This window comes from Salmo salar, chromosome 09 (assembly GCF_965601325.2).
Source record: "Salmo salar chromosome 09, fSalSal1, whole genome shotgun sequence".
NCBI classification, from domain to species: domain Eukaryota; kingdom Metazoa; phylum Chordata; class Actinopteri; order Salmoniformes; family Salmonidae; genus Salmo; species Salmo salar.
Window position 1 is genome coordinate 25726109 of NC_138299.1, and position 19862 is coordinate 25745970.

Below are 19862 nucleotides of genomic sequence, written 5' to 3' on the forward strand. Positions count from 1 at the left end.
GCTGTGTACTACTCTCTTCACAGAACAGCGCAAATTGTCTCTAACCAGAATAGAAAGAGGAGTGGGAGGTCCCGATGCACAACTGAGCAAGAGAACAAGTACATTAGAGTGTCTAGTTTGAGAAATGGATGCCTCACAAGTCCTCAACTGGCGGCTTCATTAAATAGTTCCCGCAAAACACCAGTCTCAACGTCAACAGTGAAGAGGCGACTCCGGGATGCTGGCCTTCTAGGCAGAGTTGCAAAAAAAAGCCATATCTCAGACTGGCCAATAAAAGATTAAGATGGGCAAAAGAACACAGACACTGGACAGAGGAACTCCGCCTAGAAGGAGAAGAGATGCTTGTAGGACTCCCATTAGATTCTAATGTATGTGAATACACAATGTCTTAATGGCTCAGTAAGATGGTGAAACCCATACTATACCATGCAAAGTAATAGAAACGACCTGAAAGCCTGATTGCCAGGTGTCTGTCTCTCCATCTCCAGGTGCTGTCCATCTGTCCTAAAGACATGCGGGCTGACATCTGTGTCCACCTCAACCGGAAGGTGTTCAGTGAGCACCCAGCGTTCCGCCTGGCCAGTGACCGCTGCCTGCGCTCACTAGCAGGGGAGTTTCAGACCATCCACTGTGCCCCCGGGGACCTGACCTTCCACACAGGAGAGAGCGTCGACACCCTGTGCTTCTTGGTGTCAGGGTCACTGGAGGTCATCCAGGACAATGAGGTCATCGCCATTCTAGGTGAGCAGCAGAGTGTATCTTGGCGCCTCGCCTGTTTCCGCACCAACTTATTGGCTAGTTCTTGAGTTTGTCTGTGGATGATGTTGTTTCAGTGGTTTGGCTGATACCTTGTCAACTCAAAAACGAACAGATAAAGCAGCACGAGAGGAGGGAGGCACATGAGTCTAACATCACTCAGAGCATTAACTCTGCGGAATGGTAGTCTGTAAGTTTGAGCTATCATGTTTAAAGGCTCAATGCAGATGCTTTTTTATTTCAATGTGAAATCATTTCTGGGTAGGAAATAAGTACCTTGGCAGAGAGGTTTGGAACTCTCTTTGTTGTTGATATATTAACTTAAACTGCATGGTGTTGTCACCAGGCAACCCAAAACTACACCCATGCAAAAACTTCTGATTAAAAGGTCCTGTGTAAATTGTATTTAAATTGTATCTATCAGGAAATAACAATGATCATATTGTTTCACACTTTTACAATGTGATCATCAGCAGATAAAACAGAATTGTGACTGCACTGGGCCTTTTTGGTATTTGGTATTTTATTAGGATCGCCATTAGCTATTGCAACAGCTACTCTTCCTGGGGTCCACACAAAACATGAAACATGACATAATACAGAACATTAATAGACAACAGATCAAGAACAGAAGTACATAAATGTAAAAAATTTGAATACAAAAGGCACACGTAGCCTACATATCAATACATAGTCACAAATTATCTAAGTCAAAGAGGGGAGAGGCATTGTGCCGTGATGTGTTGCTTTATCTGTTTTCTTAAACCAAGTTTGCTGTTCACTTGAACAATATTAGATGGAACGGAGTTCCATGCAATAATGGCTCTATATAATACTGTATGCTTTCTTGAATTTGTTCTGGATTTGGGGACTGTGTAAAGACCCCTGGTGGCATGTCTGGTGGGGTAAGTGTGTGTGTCAGAGCTGTGTGTAAGTTGACTATGCAAACAATTTGGGATTTTCAACACATTCATGTTTCTTATAAAAAGAAATGATGCAGTTAGTCTCTCCTCAACTTTTAGCCAAGAGAGACTGGCATGTATAGTATTTATATCACCCCTCTGATTACAATGAAGAGCAAGGCATGCCACTCTGTTCTGGGCCAGCTGTAGCTTAACTAGGTATTTCCTTGCAACACTCAACCGCAAGACTGGACAATAATCAAAAGACAAAACTAGAGCCTGCAGGACTTGGTTTTTGGAGTGTGATGTCAAAAAAGCAGAGCATCTCTTTATTACGCACATACCTCTCCCCATCTTTACAACCATTGTATCTATATGTTTTAACCATGATAGTTTACAATCCAAGGTAACGCCAAGTAATTTAGTCTCCTCAACTTGTTCAACAGCCTCACCATTCATTACCAGATTCAGCTGAGGTCTAGAACTTAGGGAATGAGTTGTACCAAATACAATGTTCTTAGTTTTTAGAGATGTTTAGGACCAGTTTATTCCTGGCCACCCATTCCAAAACAGACTGCAAATCATTGTTAAGGGTTAGCTGTGGTTGCTGATGTGTGTATGGTTGAATCATCCGCATGCAATCAAATCAAATTGTATTTGTCACATGAGCTGAATAAAAACGGTGTAGACCTTACAGTGAAATGCTTACTTACAAGCCCTTAACCAACAATGCTTTAAGAAGTTAAGAAAAACAAATAAAAATAAGTGTAGAAAATAATAGTCAATGTGCAGGGGCACCAGTTAGGTGAGGTAATTGAGGTAATATGTACATGTAGGTAGAGTTAAAGTGACTATGCATAGATTATAAACAGAGTAGCGGCAGTGTAAAAGAGGGGTCTGGGTAGACCTTTGATTAGATTTTCAGGAGTCTTATGGCTTGAGGGTAGAAGCTGTTAAGAAGCCTTTTGGATCTCGACTTGGCGCTCCGGTACCACTTGCCGTGCGGTAGCAGAGAGAACATGGACACACATGCTTTGTTTAACGCCAGTTGCAGATCATTGGTAAAAATAGAAAAGAGTACAGGGCCTAAAGAGCTATTCTGCGGTACACCACACTTTACATGTTTGATATTATAGAAGCTTCTATTAAAGGAAACCGTTTGAGTTCTATTAGATAGATAGCTCTGAATCCACGATATGGCAGAGGTTGAAAAGCCATAACACATACGCATTTTCAGCAACAGTTTATGGTCAATAATATCAAAGGCTGCACTGAAATCTAACAGTACAGCTCCCACAATCTTCTTATCAATTTCTTTCAACCAATCATCAGTAATTTGTGTCAGTGCAGTACATGTTGAGTGCCCTTCTCTATAAGCATGCTGAAAGTCTGTTGTTAATTTGTTTACAGAGAAATAGCATTGTATTTGGTCCAACACAATTTCCAACAGTTTGCTAAGAGCTGGCGCAAGCTTACATGTTTGCTGTTAGAATCATTAAAGGACGCTTTGTCATTATTTATCGATAACAATAATTTTTATACCTCTCCCACAATAATTTTACACAATTCAAACTCGCAATGCTTTTCTTTCATCATTTCATTTTTTGATGTATGAATACGATGGCTCACAGTTCGTTGTTGGCATTTCCTTCCTAAGTTTGCCCACTTTGCCAATGAAGTAATAATTAAAATAATTGGCAACATCAAATGGTTTTGTGCTCAATAAGCAATCTGATTCAATAAAAGGAGTAGAATTTGTCTTTCTGCCCATAATTTCATTTAAAGTACTCAAGTTTTTTTATCCAGCATTCGTTATATCATTGATCTTGGCTTCATAATACAGTTTCTTTGTCCTTTTGTTAAGTTTAGTCACACAATTTCTCAATTTGCAGCCAGTCAGATGTGCAACTAGACACTCCTTTTGCCCCATCTCTTTCAACCATGCTGTTTTTCAATTTCTCATCAATCCATTGAGCCTTAACAGTTCTAGCAGCCAGTTTCTTAACAGGTGCATGTTTATCATTAATTGGAAGACGCAATTTTATAAATTCATCAAGTGCAGCGCCTGGATGCTCCTTATTAATCACATCTGACCAACAAATATTTGTAACATTATCCACTTAAGAGTCACAGCAACAACAACAAAAATGATCTCTTATACACTATTTTAGGCCCAGATTTTGGAACTTTGGCATTCCTGGATATAGCCACTATTTTGTGATCCCTGCATCCAGTGGGTACAGATACAGCTTTAGAACAACGTTCTACAGTATTAGAAAAAAAGATTATCGATACATGTGGATGATCTTGTTCCTGTAGTGTTTGTAAACACCATGGTAGTTTGATTAATAACTGAACCAGATTACAGGCACTGGTTACACTGAGAAGCTTCCTTTTTGAGCGGAGAGCTTTATGAAAACCAGTCAATATTCAGGTCCCCAAGAAAGTAGACCTCTCTGTTTACATCACATACACTATCAAGCATTTCACACATATGATTTAGATACTGACTGTTAGCACTTGGTGATCTATAGCAACACCCCAAAAGAAAAGACTTTAGATGTTCCAAGTGCAACCACAACACTTCATTAACACTTGACATAAGATATTCTCTAACATTACAGGTATATGGCTCTGAATATATACAGTACGGCAACACCTCCCCCATAAGCATTTCTGCATCTTCTATAGATGTTATATCCTTGAATTGCTACTGCTGTATCATCAAATGAATTATCTAAGTGATTCTCAGAAATGGCTAAAATATGAATGTTATCTGATGTTAGCAAGTTATTGATTATATGAACCTTATTTCTAAGGCTACGTATATTAATATGGGCTATTTCCAGCCCTTTCCTGGGTAGTTTATCAGAGATAGACGTAATAAGGAAAAGAGCAAACAAAGCATGATAAAAAAAATATACATTCAGCAGTCCATTAATCAATTGGTGTGTGTGCTGCGGGGTTGAAGCTACAAAACCATAGGCTTGGCTCTCTCATCCCTTCCAGGCTTCTGGTTTGAAGGGTGGACAATGAGCCTTTAATATTGTTGATGGTAAGTTATGAGTACGACTAGAGATAAATCGGGAGACACTCCTATGATTTCCCCTGGCTAACACTAAGCTTACTCTGAGCTCTGGGTACGCTCTCTATTCCTCATTAGCAGCCCAGTAGCAGATGAGAGGAGCTGCCTGCTACACTCCCACTGTAGCAAGCCTATATCTGGACAACCTGCAGAAACACTTTTAATAATCCACTCCACTGGCCATGCGGCCATAGCCGCGGGAAGTAGGAGTGCTGAGGGTGCTGCAGCACCCCCTGAAAAATCATTTTATTTATATATGAAACACTTTTCCCCCTCACAAAAGTAGCGCACTGGGCCTTTACTAGTCCTATATTAGCGGACCGATATATCCGTCTGTAGTGCGGGCAAAAAAATAATTCTGCTCCTTTACAAAACATTCTCACCTTAACCTCGGATCTCAAAATATCCATTAAATTTGTGACTGCTGATTTCACTGAGAAATGACTAAATATTGTACTTTGTCTCCCACACAAATCTCTCCATTTCTCTTTTTCCTCTCTCAGGTAAAGGAGATGTGCTTGGAGATATGTTCTGGAATGAGACCACTCTTGCATACTCGTGTTTTAACGTGCGGGCGCTGACATACTGCGACCTGCACATCATCAAGAGAGAGGGGCTGCTCAAGGTTCTGGATTTCTACACATCCTTTGCTAACTCCTTCTCACGCAACCTCATCCTCACCTGCAACCTACGCAAACGGGTAAGACTTAAGCAGTGACACGCACGCAAACACACACACACACACACTGACAACCACCTGCCTCTCCTCCTTCCTCCCTCTTCTGTAACCAATTTTTTGCGTGTGTGTTGGCATGTGTGTTTGTGCTATGGCTGGACCTGTGTGTGTTAGCTGGTACTATGGTGCGTGCGTGCGTGTGCGTGTGTGTGCGTGCGTGCGTGCGTGCGTGCGTGCGTACATGTGTGCAGTGGTGGAAAAAGTACCCCATTGTCATACTTGAGTAAAAGTAGAGATACCTTAATAGAAAGTTACTCAAGTAAAAGTGAAAGTCACCCAGTAAAATAGTACTTGAGTAAAAGTCTAAAAGTATTTGGTTTTAAATATACTTAAGTATCAAAATTAAATGTAATTGCTAAAATATACTTAAGTATCAAAAGTAGAAGTAAAGTATACATCATTTCAAATTCCTTATATTATCAAAGCAGACGGCACCATTTTCTTGTTTTTAAAATGTACGGATAGCCAGGGGCACACTCCAACACTCAGACATTATTTACAAAAGATGCATTTCTGTTTAGTGAGTCCGCCAGACCATAGGCAGTAGGGATGACCACATGTTCTCTTGATAAGTGCGTGAATTTCACCATTTCCCTCTCCTGCTAAGCATTCGAAATGTAACGAGTACTTTGGGTTGTCAGGGAAAATGTATGGAGTGAAAAGTACAATATTTTCTTTAGAAATGTAGTGAAGTAAAAGTTGTCAAAAATATAAATTGTAAAGTACAGATACCCCAAAAAACTGCTTAAGTAGTACTTTACACCACTGCATGTGTGTACGTATGTGTCGAACTGCCACTATATGGTTGGGCCTACATGTGTGTGATCTGGTACCATGTGTAAGTGAGCTGGTGCTTGGGAGTGAAACAATTTTAATTACGCTTTTTTGCCGACGTTTACTGACAACTGGTGTTGTTTACTGCTCAACTGGTGTTGAGCGCTCGTAAATTCATTATTCTGCGCTCTGGTACACTCAGACGAGAGTGCTCTGAAATCCATGTAGATACCCAGAGCGAATTTACGAAAGCACCCGAATGTCCATTGAGAATGCACAACGACTATACCATTTAGCTAAGCTAAGAATGACGGGAATAATCAAGTCAATAAACGTTGGGTAGTTAGATAGCCTATAGTTAATATACTGGCAACTTTGATGTGTAACTACTAACGTTAGGTAGCTAGCTAACATACCAGTACATACTGCTGTAATGATATGCTATGTGGTTCGTAAGGACAGCGTAGCTAACAAATTGTCAGCCAACATAACGTGTAAGGTAACTTATTTGAAAAGTCATTACTTTATTACATTGAGTAGGCAGCTACCCCTTGGTCATTAGGGCAAATCTGGTCTGTGATAGGAGGGGGGGATTTCACATCTAGCTCAGCTATTAGACTATTCTTTAGTAAAGGTTGAATAGTCTATTGTTCAGCTATTAGCCCCGCTCCCCAATCTCATTCCTTTCCCTCTTCCACGGGTCATCATTCTGCACCCGAGTGGCTCGCTTGTGGGCGTGCTGGCAAGATCTGGCAGCATCTTCAGTTGTGCGTCAAGAATTCAGCATACAGTAGCACGTTTGTATGAAGGTGTGGTTATTCACAGGCAAATTGTTATATACTATGGAGGTAGATTTGTGTCTTTTTGTTGAGAGCAAAACTTTTTTATTTTCAATCAAAAATAATTGTACTTTTTTCCGACACAAAGGAAGTCATAGCGGACACCTACGAAGAAGGACTGTGTGATGATGGCATCTCAGGTACTCAGCACTGGGTGTTCTTCCGTCCAACTTTTACATAGCTAGTAGTTAGCTCCTACGATTCAGTGTTGGTTCATAACATTGTACTATATTACATACATACATACCGTAGAATGATAAATCATGCAATTATTATTCTCAACCTAACCAAAAGCATTTAGCTACGAACGCCTGTTCTCGCCATTTTCAGTTGGATTAATCTAACTTTGTTTCATGGCAACTCATAAGCAGGCCATGTCATATTTGTTTCATAGTCGATATATAATCATATTTCATGACAGTGTGTAGATGGTGCCGGTATCATTGCATATTTCCCATCACCTAATGAACAACCACAATATTAGTCTGGTGTTAACCTGTTGGGGCTAGGGGGCAGTATTTGCACGGCCGGATAAAAAACGTACCCGATTTAATCTGGTTACTACTCCTGCCCAGTAACTAGAATATGCATATAATCGTTTGATTTGGATAGAAAACACCCTAAAGTTTCTAAAACTGTTTGAATGGTGTCTGTGAGTATAACAGAACTCATTTGGCAGGCCAAAACCTGAGAAGATTCCAAACAGGAAGCGCTCTCTCTGACCATTTCATGGCCTTCTTGATCATCTCTAACCAAAACAGGGGATCTCTGGCATGACGTGACATTTTCTAACGCTCCCATAGGCTCTCAGAAGGCGCCAGAAAGCTGAATGGTGGCTTTGCAGGCCCTGGCTGAAAAACATTAGCGCATTTTGTAAGTGGACGATCTGAGAACAATGAGACTGGGGCGCGCGTGCCCGAGCTGACACCATGTTTACTTTCTCTCTCTTTGAACGAAAACAACCACTCCCGGTCGGAATATTATCGCTTTTTTACGAGAAAAATGGCATAAAAATGGATTTTAAACAGCGGTTGACATGCTTCGAAGTACGGTAATGGAATATTTAGAAATTTCTTGTCACGAAACGCGTCGGGCGCGTCACCCTTATTTACCCTTCGGATAGTGTCTTGAACGCACGAACAAAACGCCACTATTTGGATATAACTATGGATTATTTGGGACCAAACCAACATTTGTTATTGAAGTAGAAGTCCTGGGAGTGCATTCTGACGAAGAACAGCAAAGGTAATAACATTTTTCTTATAGTAAATCTGACTTTGGTGAGGGCTAAACTTGGTGGGTGTCTAAATAGCTAGCCCTGTGATGCCGGGCTATCTACTTAGAATATTGCAAAAATGTGGTTTCACCGAAAAGCTAAAGGCTTTACAACGAAAGCAAAACATTAGATTATGTCAGCAGAGTACCCAGCCAGAAATAATCAGACACCCATTTTTCAAGCTAGCATATAATGTCACATAAACCCAAACCACAGCTAAATGTAGCACTAACCTTTGATGATCTTCATCAGATGACAACCCTAGGACATTATGTTATACAATACATGCATGTTTTGTTCAATCAAGTTCATATTTATATCAAAAAACAGCTTTTTACATTAGCATGTGACTAGCATGTGACTAGCATTCCCACCGAACACTGCCGGTGAATTTACTAAATTACTCACGATAAACGTTCACAAAAAGCATAACAATTATTTTAAGAATTATAGATACAGAACTCCTCTATGCACTCGATATGTCCGATTTTAAAATAGCTTTTCGGTGAAAGCACATTTTGCAATATTCTCAGTAGATAGCCCGGCACCACAGGGCTAGCTATTTAGACACCCAGCAAGTTTAGCACTCATCAAAGTCAGATTTACTATAAGAAATGTTATTACCTTTGCTGTCTTCGTCAGAATGCACTCCCAGGACTTCTACTTCAATAACAAATGTTGGTTTGGTCCAAAATAATCCATCGTTACATCCAAACAGCGGCGTTTTGTTCGTGCGTTCAAGACACTATCCGAAAGGGTAAATAAGGGTGGCAAGCATGGCGCAATTCGTGACAAAAAAATTCTAAATATTCCATTACCGTACTTCGAAGCATGTCAACCGCTGTTTAAAATCAATTTTTATGCCATTTTTCTCATAAAAAAGCGATAATATTCCGACCGGGAATCTGCGTTTAGGTAAACAGACAAAAGAAAAGAAAGCATTCGGTCGACTCGGCACGCGCCTAAGCCCATAGTACTCTGAGCAGCCACTTGCCAAAAGCGATAAAGTGTTTCAGCCAGAGCCTGCCTCGATATCGTTCAGCTTTTTCCCGGGCTCTGAGAGCCTATGGGAGCCGTAGGAAGTGTCACGTTATTGCAAAGATCCTCAGTCTTCAATAAAAAGAGCCAAGATGAAACACTACTTCTCAGACAGGCCACTTCCTGCATGGAATCTTCTCAGGTTTTGGCCTGCCATATGAGTTCTGTTATACTCACAGACACCATTCAAACAGTTTTAGAAACTTTAGAGTGTTTTCTATCCAAAGCCAGTAATTATATGCATATTCTAGTTACTGGGCAGGAGTAGTAACCAGATTAAATCGGGTACGTTTTTTATCCGGCTGTGTCAATACTGCCCCCTAGCCCTAACAGGTTAATTTTTAAAAAAAACTTAAGATGTCAGCTGCTAATTTTCAGATTTACAACATGTATTTTGTATTTATAACACCTGGATAATGAACTTTCAATAAAGCATTTCACATTCTCCACTGGTTGAAATTAAGTATCTTATTGAAATACTATCTTGTGTCCTCAGATTAATGCAGATGAACGGAGATAGATATGCATATTTTTTTTCCTGTATATATGAATTACAAACAATAATTGTTCTAGTCTATTGCATAGTTACAATGTGTAATAATTGATGTCCCAGGAGCAGGAGTGGTAAACACTGTTGAAGTGTATAATTGTAATACATACATGCAGACACAGCATCATTCAAATAATAGAGTTTGATATGACTGAAATAATGTCTCAGAGATTCATACATGAACCGCACCTTTATTTGCCAAGGAAAAGTACATGATCAGTGAATATATTCAATGTACAGGCTACAATGTGGGAATCTCATGCGTGGCGATAACTACAGTACATGTATATAGGACTTGCTTCCTTGGCACAATAAAGTTATTATATTCTACTCTATCCATAGGCTTCATTAATGCCATTCAGACTTGAAGTTGAAACAACAACTATTATAGCTGAGGTTCATAGATTGGTATGAATATTAGTTATATGAATATCAGGCAGCTAAAATGTTAAAAGCAGAAATTAAAGATTTTGGACTTGTATACATATGGAGATTTCACAACCAAAGGCTAATTTTACTCCCCTGTCGCTTACAGTTACTCTGGAATCGACTCCTTTCTTATTCCAGCAGGCAAGGGAAGTTTAACTACTGGGTGTAAAGTATTTACCAATAATTATGTCAGAATATTCTGCCCTGCAGGCTTCATTACCAGTCGGTAAAACCCAACCACCCTCAAGAAGGTGGAGGTTTGGCACTTACTTACTAAATAATCCCACATTTGTAACATTTCTGAACACTCATCAACATATTTTTTTTGCACCAATAACCACTCTGCCTCCCCCCTAATTTTATGGGAAACTCCTTGCATATCTGAGGGGCAAATACTTTTGTTTTGTTCGGGTGTTTGTAAGATGTATAAGGCTCAAGTAAATTCATTGGAGAAAGAAATTTGAGATCTGGAAAATTGGAATTTAATCCTGACGACCCACAAAGCAGAAAACACACTTAAGAGAACAAAACTACTATGGAGATAAAGCAGGAAAGTTGCTTGCTTGGCAGATAAGGCAAGAGGAAGCTAGTATAGTTTTTGGCTCTATTAAGCTGCCCAATAACACAGTTGTTCACAGTCCTGAGCAAATCAATCTAGTCTTTAGGGAGTTTTATGAAACATTGTACAAGTCTGAAGGGGATGCCCCTGCCACAATGCATGAGTTTTAGAACAAACTCAATTTAAAAGCTTTAACTGATGAGGATAGAGAATACTTGGAAAAAGTGATTACATCTGAAGAAATTAGGGAATCCATTTTCAACACTGCTGGGGGAAAATCACCAGGGTTCAACAGATACCCTATTGAATTCTATAGATCATTTTTACCCAAACAAATTGAGCCTCTTTGCAACATGTTTAATTATGCCATAGAGACAGAAAAGCTCCCAGACACACTTGAACAAGCACTGATCACAGTTTTGTTAAAACCTAGGAAAGATCCTCTGCTTTGTGGGTCGTATAGACCATATCTCTATTGAACACTTCAATAAGATTCTTCTAAAACTCATAGCTCTTAGACTGGATAAGGTTCTTGCTGACTTGGTTGATATGGAACAAACAGGCTTTGTAAGAAACCGCTCATCTCCTGATAATATCAGAAGATTATTTAACATTATGCATTATGTAGAGAATGACCAAGAACCTGTAGTGGTGACTTCATTAGATGCGGAAAAAGTTTTTGACCGCATAGAATGGAACTGCCTATTTTTGAAGTTTTACAGAGGATGGATATTGGACCTAAGTATGTAGGTCTGATTAGATTACTGTACAGATGTCCAGTAGCTCAGATCCTGACTAATGGAAATGTTTCCTCCCAGTTCTCCCTATCACGTGGCACAAGACAGGGTTGTCCTGCTAGTCCTCTCCTTTTTTTCTTTGGCCATCGAGCCACTGGCAGAAGCTTTTAGATCTCATCCATCCATCCATCCTATACAGGTGGGTGCGAGCATCTGGTCTCGCTATATGCTGATGACATTTTGCTTTACCTCACTAAACCAGAAATTTCACTCTGAGCATTAGTTGACATCCTGAAAGAATATGGGACCTTTTCAGGATATAAAATAAACCTATCGAAGATTATAATTATGCCTTTTAACAGGGCGGCTATGCAGAACCCAATCTTATACCAGACGTTTTCTTGGAGACCTCAGAAAAGGACATATCTTGGATTGCAAATTCCTTCTGAAATTATTAAGACATATCAACTTAACTATACTCAACTTCTCAAAAAGGTTGGAGAATAATTGGATAGATGCGGGGATTTACCAATTTTTCTTAATGGGTGGGTCAATTGTGTCAAATTCTTTTACCTTTAACCTTTAACATTTAACAGAAGGTCATTCTGTTAAATGTTTTTGTTGTTAATCACTGAAGATAATACCAGTAGAGGGGAGGGAGGGGGGTGTTCATGTGTTGGGGAGGGAAGGGTTTCGTTCGATGTGCTCCCATGTAGCATGCTGTTTTGTGTAGGTGGAAGGAATAACGGGGCATTATGTGTGATATTTTGCTGATGATTTTTAAATTGTAAATAATGCCTAAAAACATATTGTAAAATTTAAAAACAAAACTCCTACAGCCATTCGGCTCCCAAGTGGCGCAGTGGTCTGACACTGCATCTTAGCGCCAGAGGCATCAATGCAGTACCTGGTTCAAATCCAGGCTGCATCACATCCGGCCGTGATTGGGAGTCCCATAGGGCGACGCACAATTGGCCCGTTGTCGTCTGGTTTTGGCCAGGGTAGGCCGTCATTGTAAATAAGAATTTGTTCTTAACTGACTTTCCTAGTTAAATAAAGTTTAAATAAAAATTTAAATAAATAAAAGGCCTACCTCCAAGAAAACCATCTTAAATGGAATGCAATCAGGTTTTAGGTCTGGCCACAGTACTGTTTTAGCAACATTTAAGGTTTTAAATGACATTCACTGTGCTCCTGACAAGAAGTTAATTTTTTTTTATAAATCTAGCCAAATCTACGATGGCTACGAAAGAGATATACAATCGGAAGTTATGTGAACTAAACAAAGAAGATACAGCTGTACCTTCTGTATTCCCATGTACTGGATCTGGTGCCGTCCAAAATACAGAATAACTTTTCAGAAGAGAAAGCATCAAAGTGAGCCTTCAGAGATATGTTAGACAGTGGCGGTCAGTGCTGTTAGATTTTTTTTTCTATGAGCATGGCCTTATTTCTATTACAGCATATTGGATGACTCATTCATACAGTATTCCATTCACCCAGTTCAATGTAACAGCGATAGGTTTAGGCTACTACATTATACTCAAATTTTCCCCAAACCCATCATGAGGTTTTTACAACTAAGTCTATGAATTAAAGTTTACAGCGTAGGTGCACAGAAGTCGAGAGAACAGACAGTGACACATTCAATACTGCCTTTCACACTCTTGCTGCATCTAGCTGATCTAGGGTGTAATCATTAGTCAAACAAACGAGAGTTTCTATTGGACAAATTCAGGTGTGTTTATCCCTGTTTTGTTCCGTTTGCTTCCATTAAAGAAATATTTTTCAACAGAATCGGCGGAATAAATACACCCCAGGCTAGAGAACCTGTCCAAGATATTATAACCTCTACACACAGCTTACATCGTTGTCACCATTTTAGCTAAAGTAACATCATAGTCAACATAGCTAATAGAACTAACGCATTAGCAAACCCGCTACAATCATGTAGTAACGTTACAGTGTACAGTCAGTAAGCAGTTTAGCACTTACACCGGCAGGCCATAGTGGCAATACATTTGTAAAACCAAAAGCTTAACTTGACTTGGAAGACTTCCAGTGTTGTGTTGGATAGTTATAGCCAGCTAGCTAACATAGCATCCCTCTGTTTGAGTAAGGGTGTTTGAGTAGGCTAAACTAGCTAACTGCATTTGCTAGCTAAGTTAGTGAATCTGAAAGTGAAAAAAAATTATGAAATCTCTCTCTCCCTCTCTCTTGCTTCTTGTTCATTTTGGAAGAAATACATTTTTTTCAATCAATCAAATTCAAATGTATTTATAAAGCCCTTTCTACATCCGCCGATGTCACAAAGTGATGTACAGAAACCCAGCCTAAAACCCCAAACAGCAAGCAATGCAGATGTAGAAGCACGGTGGTTGGGAAAAACTCCCTAGAAAGGCCAGAACCTAGGAAGAAACCTAGAGAGGAACAAGGCTCTGAAGGGTGGCCAGTCCTCTTCTGGCTGTCCCGGCTGGAGATTATAACAGAACATGGCCAAGAGGTTCAAATGTTCATAGATGACCAGCAGGGTCAGATAATAATAATCACAGTGGGACCATAATTTATATTTATTTACTGACCTGATTAAAAAAGAACAGAGATAAAGTGGCATTTTACCCAGTATGGTCTTGTAAATCAGTGTATACCAGTGTTTTAGCCTACGCAACGTCAATGACAACCAGCCAAGTCCGGCAGGCCCCGACCCCAAGCCAAAGCCCGCGGTTCTGGCACCCGGACAGCGTGTGCCCCCCCCCCCCCCCAAACCCTCTTTTTACGCTGCTGCTAGTCTCTGTTTATCATATATGAATAGTCACTTTAACTATACATTCATGTACATACTACCTCAATTGGGCCGACCAACCAGTGCTTCCGCACATTGGCTAATTGGGCCGACCAACCAGTGCTTCCGCACATTGGCTAACCGGGCTATCTGCATTGTGTCCCACCCACCACCCGCCAACCGGGCTTTTACGCTACTGCTACTCTCTGTTCATCATATATGCATAGTCACTTTAACCATATCTACATGTACATACTACCTCAATCAGCCTGACTATCCGGTGTCTGTATGTAGCCTCGCTACTTTTATAGCCTCACTACTGTATATACCCTTTCTTTTTACTGTTGTTTTATTTCTCTACATACCTATTGTTCACCTAATACCTTTTTTGCACTATTGGTTAGAGCCTGTAAGTAAGCATTTCACTGTAAGGTCTACACCTGTTGTATTCGGTGCACGTGACAAATCAACTTTGATTTGATTTAATGTTAACTCCCATTTTGTCCATATTGCACTAGTAACATGTTGTGCTTTCATGCTGTTCACTATGGTTGCTACTGCGTGTGGAACATACAAATCTACTTTTTTACCCATTGTAATCGAAGCCATGTTATGCAACACCATTTCTGTCGCCTGTACCGCCCTAAGGCACGGTGGCATTCCTCTTGCCACCGAGTCTAGCGATTTTCTCCAGTACATTACTGGTCTTTCCCTACCCCCATGATTTGGCATAACCACCACGCTACAATGTCCTTCCTGTTCATGAACAAAACATTTTAAATGTCATTTTAGGTTTGGTAATCCCAATGCTGGTGCTTCACACAATTGCTTCTTTAGCTCGACAAACGCCTCCTCACACTCTTGAATCCGCTCTATCCTGTCATGTGTACCCTTCCCCCCTTTCGCCAACTCTGTAAGTGGCTCAGCAATTTCAGAGAATGACGGAATAAAATGTCTAACAAAATTGAAAACTCCTCCTGTGTGAGGAGTGTTTGGCCGTGCCAAAGAACGCATTGTTTCTACCCAATCCCGGGTGATGTGTTTCGTGCCTTTAGAAATCGAAACCCCCAAATATGTTACCTCTTGCTTTGCTAATTGTGCTTTCTCATATGATGCTTTATGACCCTGCTCCGCCAAATAGTCTACCAATGTGGTGAGGTCTCGCATATGAGTTTCTTCGTCTTTTGACGCTAATAACAAATCATCCGCGTATTGTGCCAACACAATCACGGTACTCCATTTTGTTTATTTTTTTTGTTTATCTGTCGGCCCCAGCCTCGAACTCAGGCCCTGTGTGTAGTTAACTGACCCTCTCTGCCCATTCATCGCCATTTTACCTGTTGTTGTTGTCTTAGCTGATTAGCTGTTGTTGTCTTACCTGTTGTTGTCTTAGCTAGCTCTCCCATTCAACACCTGTGATTGCTTTATGCCCCGCTTTATGTCTCTCTCAAATGTCAATATGCCTTGTATACTGTTGTTTAGGATAGTTATCATTGTTTTATTTTACTGCGGAGCCCCTAGTCACACTCAACATTCCTCAGATACCTCCTTTATCCCACCTCCCACACATGCGGTGTCCTCAACCAGCATAACTAGCGCGTCCAGAGATGTAACCTCTTATCATCACTCAGTGCCTGGGTTTACCTCCACTGTACCTGCACCCCACCATACCCCTATCTGAACATTATGCCCTGAATCAATTCTACCACACCCAGAAATCTGCTCTTTTTATTCTGTCCCCAACGCACTAGACAACCAGTTTTGATAGCCTTTAGCCGTACCCTCATCCTACTCCTCCTCTGTTCCTCGGGTGATGTGGAGGTAAACCCAGGCCATGCGTGTCTCCAGACACTCTCATTTGTATGACTTCTGTAACTGAAAAAGCCTTGGTTTCATGCATGTTAACATCAGAAGCCTCCTCCCTAAGTTTGTTTTACTCACTGCTTTAGCACACTGATGTCAACCCTGATGTCCTTGCCGTGTCTGAATCCTGGCTTAGGCAGGCCACCAAAAATTCTGAGATTTCACTACCCAACTACAACATTTTCCGTCAAGATAGAACTGCCAAAGGGGGAGGAGTTGCAATCTACTCCAGAGATAGCCTGCAAAGTTCTGTCATACTTTCCAGGTCTATGCCCAAACAGTTCGAGCTTCTAATTTTAAAAATTAATCTCTCCAGAAATAAGTCTCCCACTGTTGCCACCTGTTATAGACCCCCCTCAGCTCCCAGCTGTGCCCTGGACACCGAATTCATTGCCCCCATCTATCTTCAGAGTTCGTTCTGTTAGGTGACCTAAACTGGGATAAGCTAGATGCCCTCAATCTCACACAAATTATCATGGAACCCTCCATGTACCACCCTAAATCCGTAGAAATGGGCACCCTCATAGATATTATCCTGACCAACTTGCCCTCCAAATACACCTCTGCTGTTTTCAATCAGGAACTCAGCAATCACTGCCTCATTGCCTGCATCCGGTATGGGTCCGCGGTCAAACGACCACCCCTCATCACTGTCAAACGCTCCCTAAAACACTTCTGCGAGCAGGCCTTTCTAATCGACCTGGCCCAGGTATCCTGGAAGGATATTGACCTCATCCCGTCAGTCGAGGAAACCTGGCAATTATTTAAAAGTAATTTCCTCACCAACTTAAATAAGCATGCCACTTTCAAAAAATTCTAGATCTAAGAACAGATCTAGTCCTTGGTTCACTCCAGACCTGACTGCCCTAGACCAGCACAAAAACATCCTGTGGTGGACTGCACTAGCATCGAATATTCCCCGCGATATGCAACTTTTCAGGGAAGTCAGGAACCAATACACTCAGTCAGTCAGGAAAGCAAAGACTCGCTTTTTCAAACAGAAATTTGCATCCTGTATCTCTAACTCCAAAAAGTTTTGGGACACTGTGAAGTCCATGGAGAATTAGAGCACCTCCTCCCAGCTGCCAACTGCACTGAGGCTAGGTAACACTGGCTGACTCTTTTCTCTGTATATATCAACGATGTCCCTCTTGCTGCGGGTGATTCCCTGATCCACCTCTATGCAGATGACACCATTCTGTATACATCTGGCCCTTCTTTGGACACTGTGTTAACTAACCTCCAAACGAGCTTCAATGCCATACAACACTCCTTCCGTGGCCTCCAACTGCTCTTAAACGCTAGTAAAACCAAATGCATGTTTTTCAATCGTTCGCTGCCCGCACCCGCCCGCCCGACTAGCATCACTACTTTGGACGGTTCTGACTTAGAATATGTGGACAACTACAAATACCTAGGTGTCTGGCTAGACTGTAAACTATCCTTCCAGACTCATATTAAATATCTCCAATCCAAAATTAAATCTAGAATCGGCTTACTATTTCGCAACAAAGCCTCCTTCACTCACGCCGCCAAACATACCCTCGTAAAACTGACTATCCTACTGATCCTCGACTTCGGTGATGTCATTTACAAAATAGCTTCCAATACTCTACTCAGCAAACTGGATGCATTCTATCCCAATGCCATCCGTTTTGTCACCAAGGCCCCATATACCACCCACCACTACGACCTGTATGCTCTAGTCGGCTGGCCCTCGCTACATATTCGTCGCCAGACCCGCTGGCTCCAGGTCATCTATAAGTCTATGCTAGGTGCTCAGCTCACTGGTCACGATAACAACACCCACCCGTAGCATGCGCTCCAGCAGGTATATCTCACTTGTTATCCCCAAAGCCAACACCTCCTTTGGCCGCCTTCCCTTCCAGTTCTCTGCTGCCAATGACTGGAACAAATTGCAAAAATCGCTGAAGCTGGAGACTTATATTTCCCTCACTAACTTTAAACATCAACTATCTGAGCAGCTAACCAATCGCTGCAGCTGTACATAGCCCATCTGTAAATAGCCCACCCAATCTACCTACCTCATCCCCATATTGTTTTTATTTACTTTTCTGCTCTTTTGCACACCAGTATTTCTACTTGCACATCATCATCTGCTCATCTATCACTCCAGTGTTCATTTGCTAAATTGCAATTACTCTGCTACTATGGCCTATTTATTGCCTTACCTCCTCAAGCCATTTGCACACACTGTATATAGACTTTCTTTTTTTCTATTGTGTTATTGAATGTACGCTTGTTTATTCCATGTGTAACTCTGTATTGATGTTTGTGTCGCACTGCTTTGCTTTATCTTGGCCAGGTCGCAGTTGTAAATGAGAACTTGTTCTCAACTAGCCTACCTGGTTAAATAAAGGTGAAATAAAAAAAATAATAAAATAAAATAACCTTCAAATTGATACCCTTTTAACAGTTGTTTCAATGCAGAATGATACCAAGTGGGACTATTTGTAAATCCCATCGGTGCCCTAGCCCACGTATATTGCCCCGCTGGCAACAGAATCCAAACCAGTGTCATGACTCCTCAGGCACCGGCACAGACCAAAATCTGTTTTTCATGTCTAACACACTGTACCATTCTGTCTGAGGGAATAGATGCCAATAGGTCTGCCAAATCTGCTACCAATGGTGTGATTTTCACTGCATGTTTGTTTATGCCGCGAAAATCCACAGTAATGCGTCATTTTACTCCCCTTTTCACTGTCTATAAAGGGCTGTTGCATCGAGCTGGTCCGTGGATCACTATGCCACGTGGATCACTATGCCAAATAATATTGGAAGGTCCTTTACCACTGATTTCCCAGCCTCCGGTTTCATAGGGTATTGCTTCATTGGTTCTCCCTTAACCACAACAAATCAAATCAAATTTTATTTGTCACATACACATGGTTAGCAGATGTTAATGCGAGTGTAGTGAAATGCTTGTGCTTCTAGTTCCGACAATGCCGTAATATCCAACGAGTAATCTAACCTAACAATTTCACAACAATTACCTTATACACACAAGTGTAAAGGAATGAATAAGAATATGTACATTAAAAAGAATATATATATATATATATATATGAGTGATGGTATAGAACGGCATAGGCAAGATGCAGTGGATGGTATTGAGTACAGTATATACATATGAGATGAGTAATGTAGGGTATGTAAACATTATATGAAGTGGCATTGTTTAAAGTGGCTAGTGATACATTTATTACATCAATTTTTCCATTATTAAAGTGGCTGGAGTTGAGTCAGTATGCTGGCAGCAGCCACTCAATGTTAGTGATGGCTGTTTAACAGTCTGATGGCCTTGAGATAGAAGCTGTTTTTCAGTCTCTCGGTCCCTGCTTTGATACACCTGTACTGACCTCGCCTTCTGGATGATAGCGGGGTGGTTTTTGGCCTTCCTGTGACATTGGGTGGTGTAGGTGTCCTGGAGGGCAGGTAGTTTGCCCCCAGTGATGTGTTGTGCAGACCTCACTACCCTCTGGAGAGCCTTAAGGTTATGGGCGGAGTAGTTG

General features: G+C 41.0%; 1 protein-coding gene across 1 annotated transcript in view; it reads left to right on the forward strand.

Moving 5' to 3' along the window:
* LOC106610918 (voltage-gated delayed rectifier potassium channel KCNH5) overlaps positions 1 to 19862 on the forward strand; it is a 92689-nt gene that overhangs the window by 49404 nt on the left and 23423 nt on the right. Inside the window, exons 9-10 of the mRNA XM_045724261.2 lie at positions 489 to 741; positions 5247 to 5443. Of these exons, the coding sequence (XP_045580217.2) occupies positions 489 to 741; positions 5247 to 5443 (450 nt within the window). The remainder of the gene's footprint in view (positions 1 to 488; positions 742 to 5246; positions 5444 to 19862) is intronic.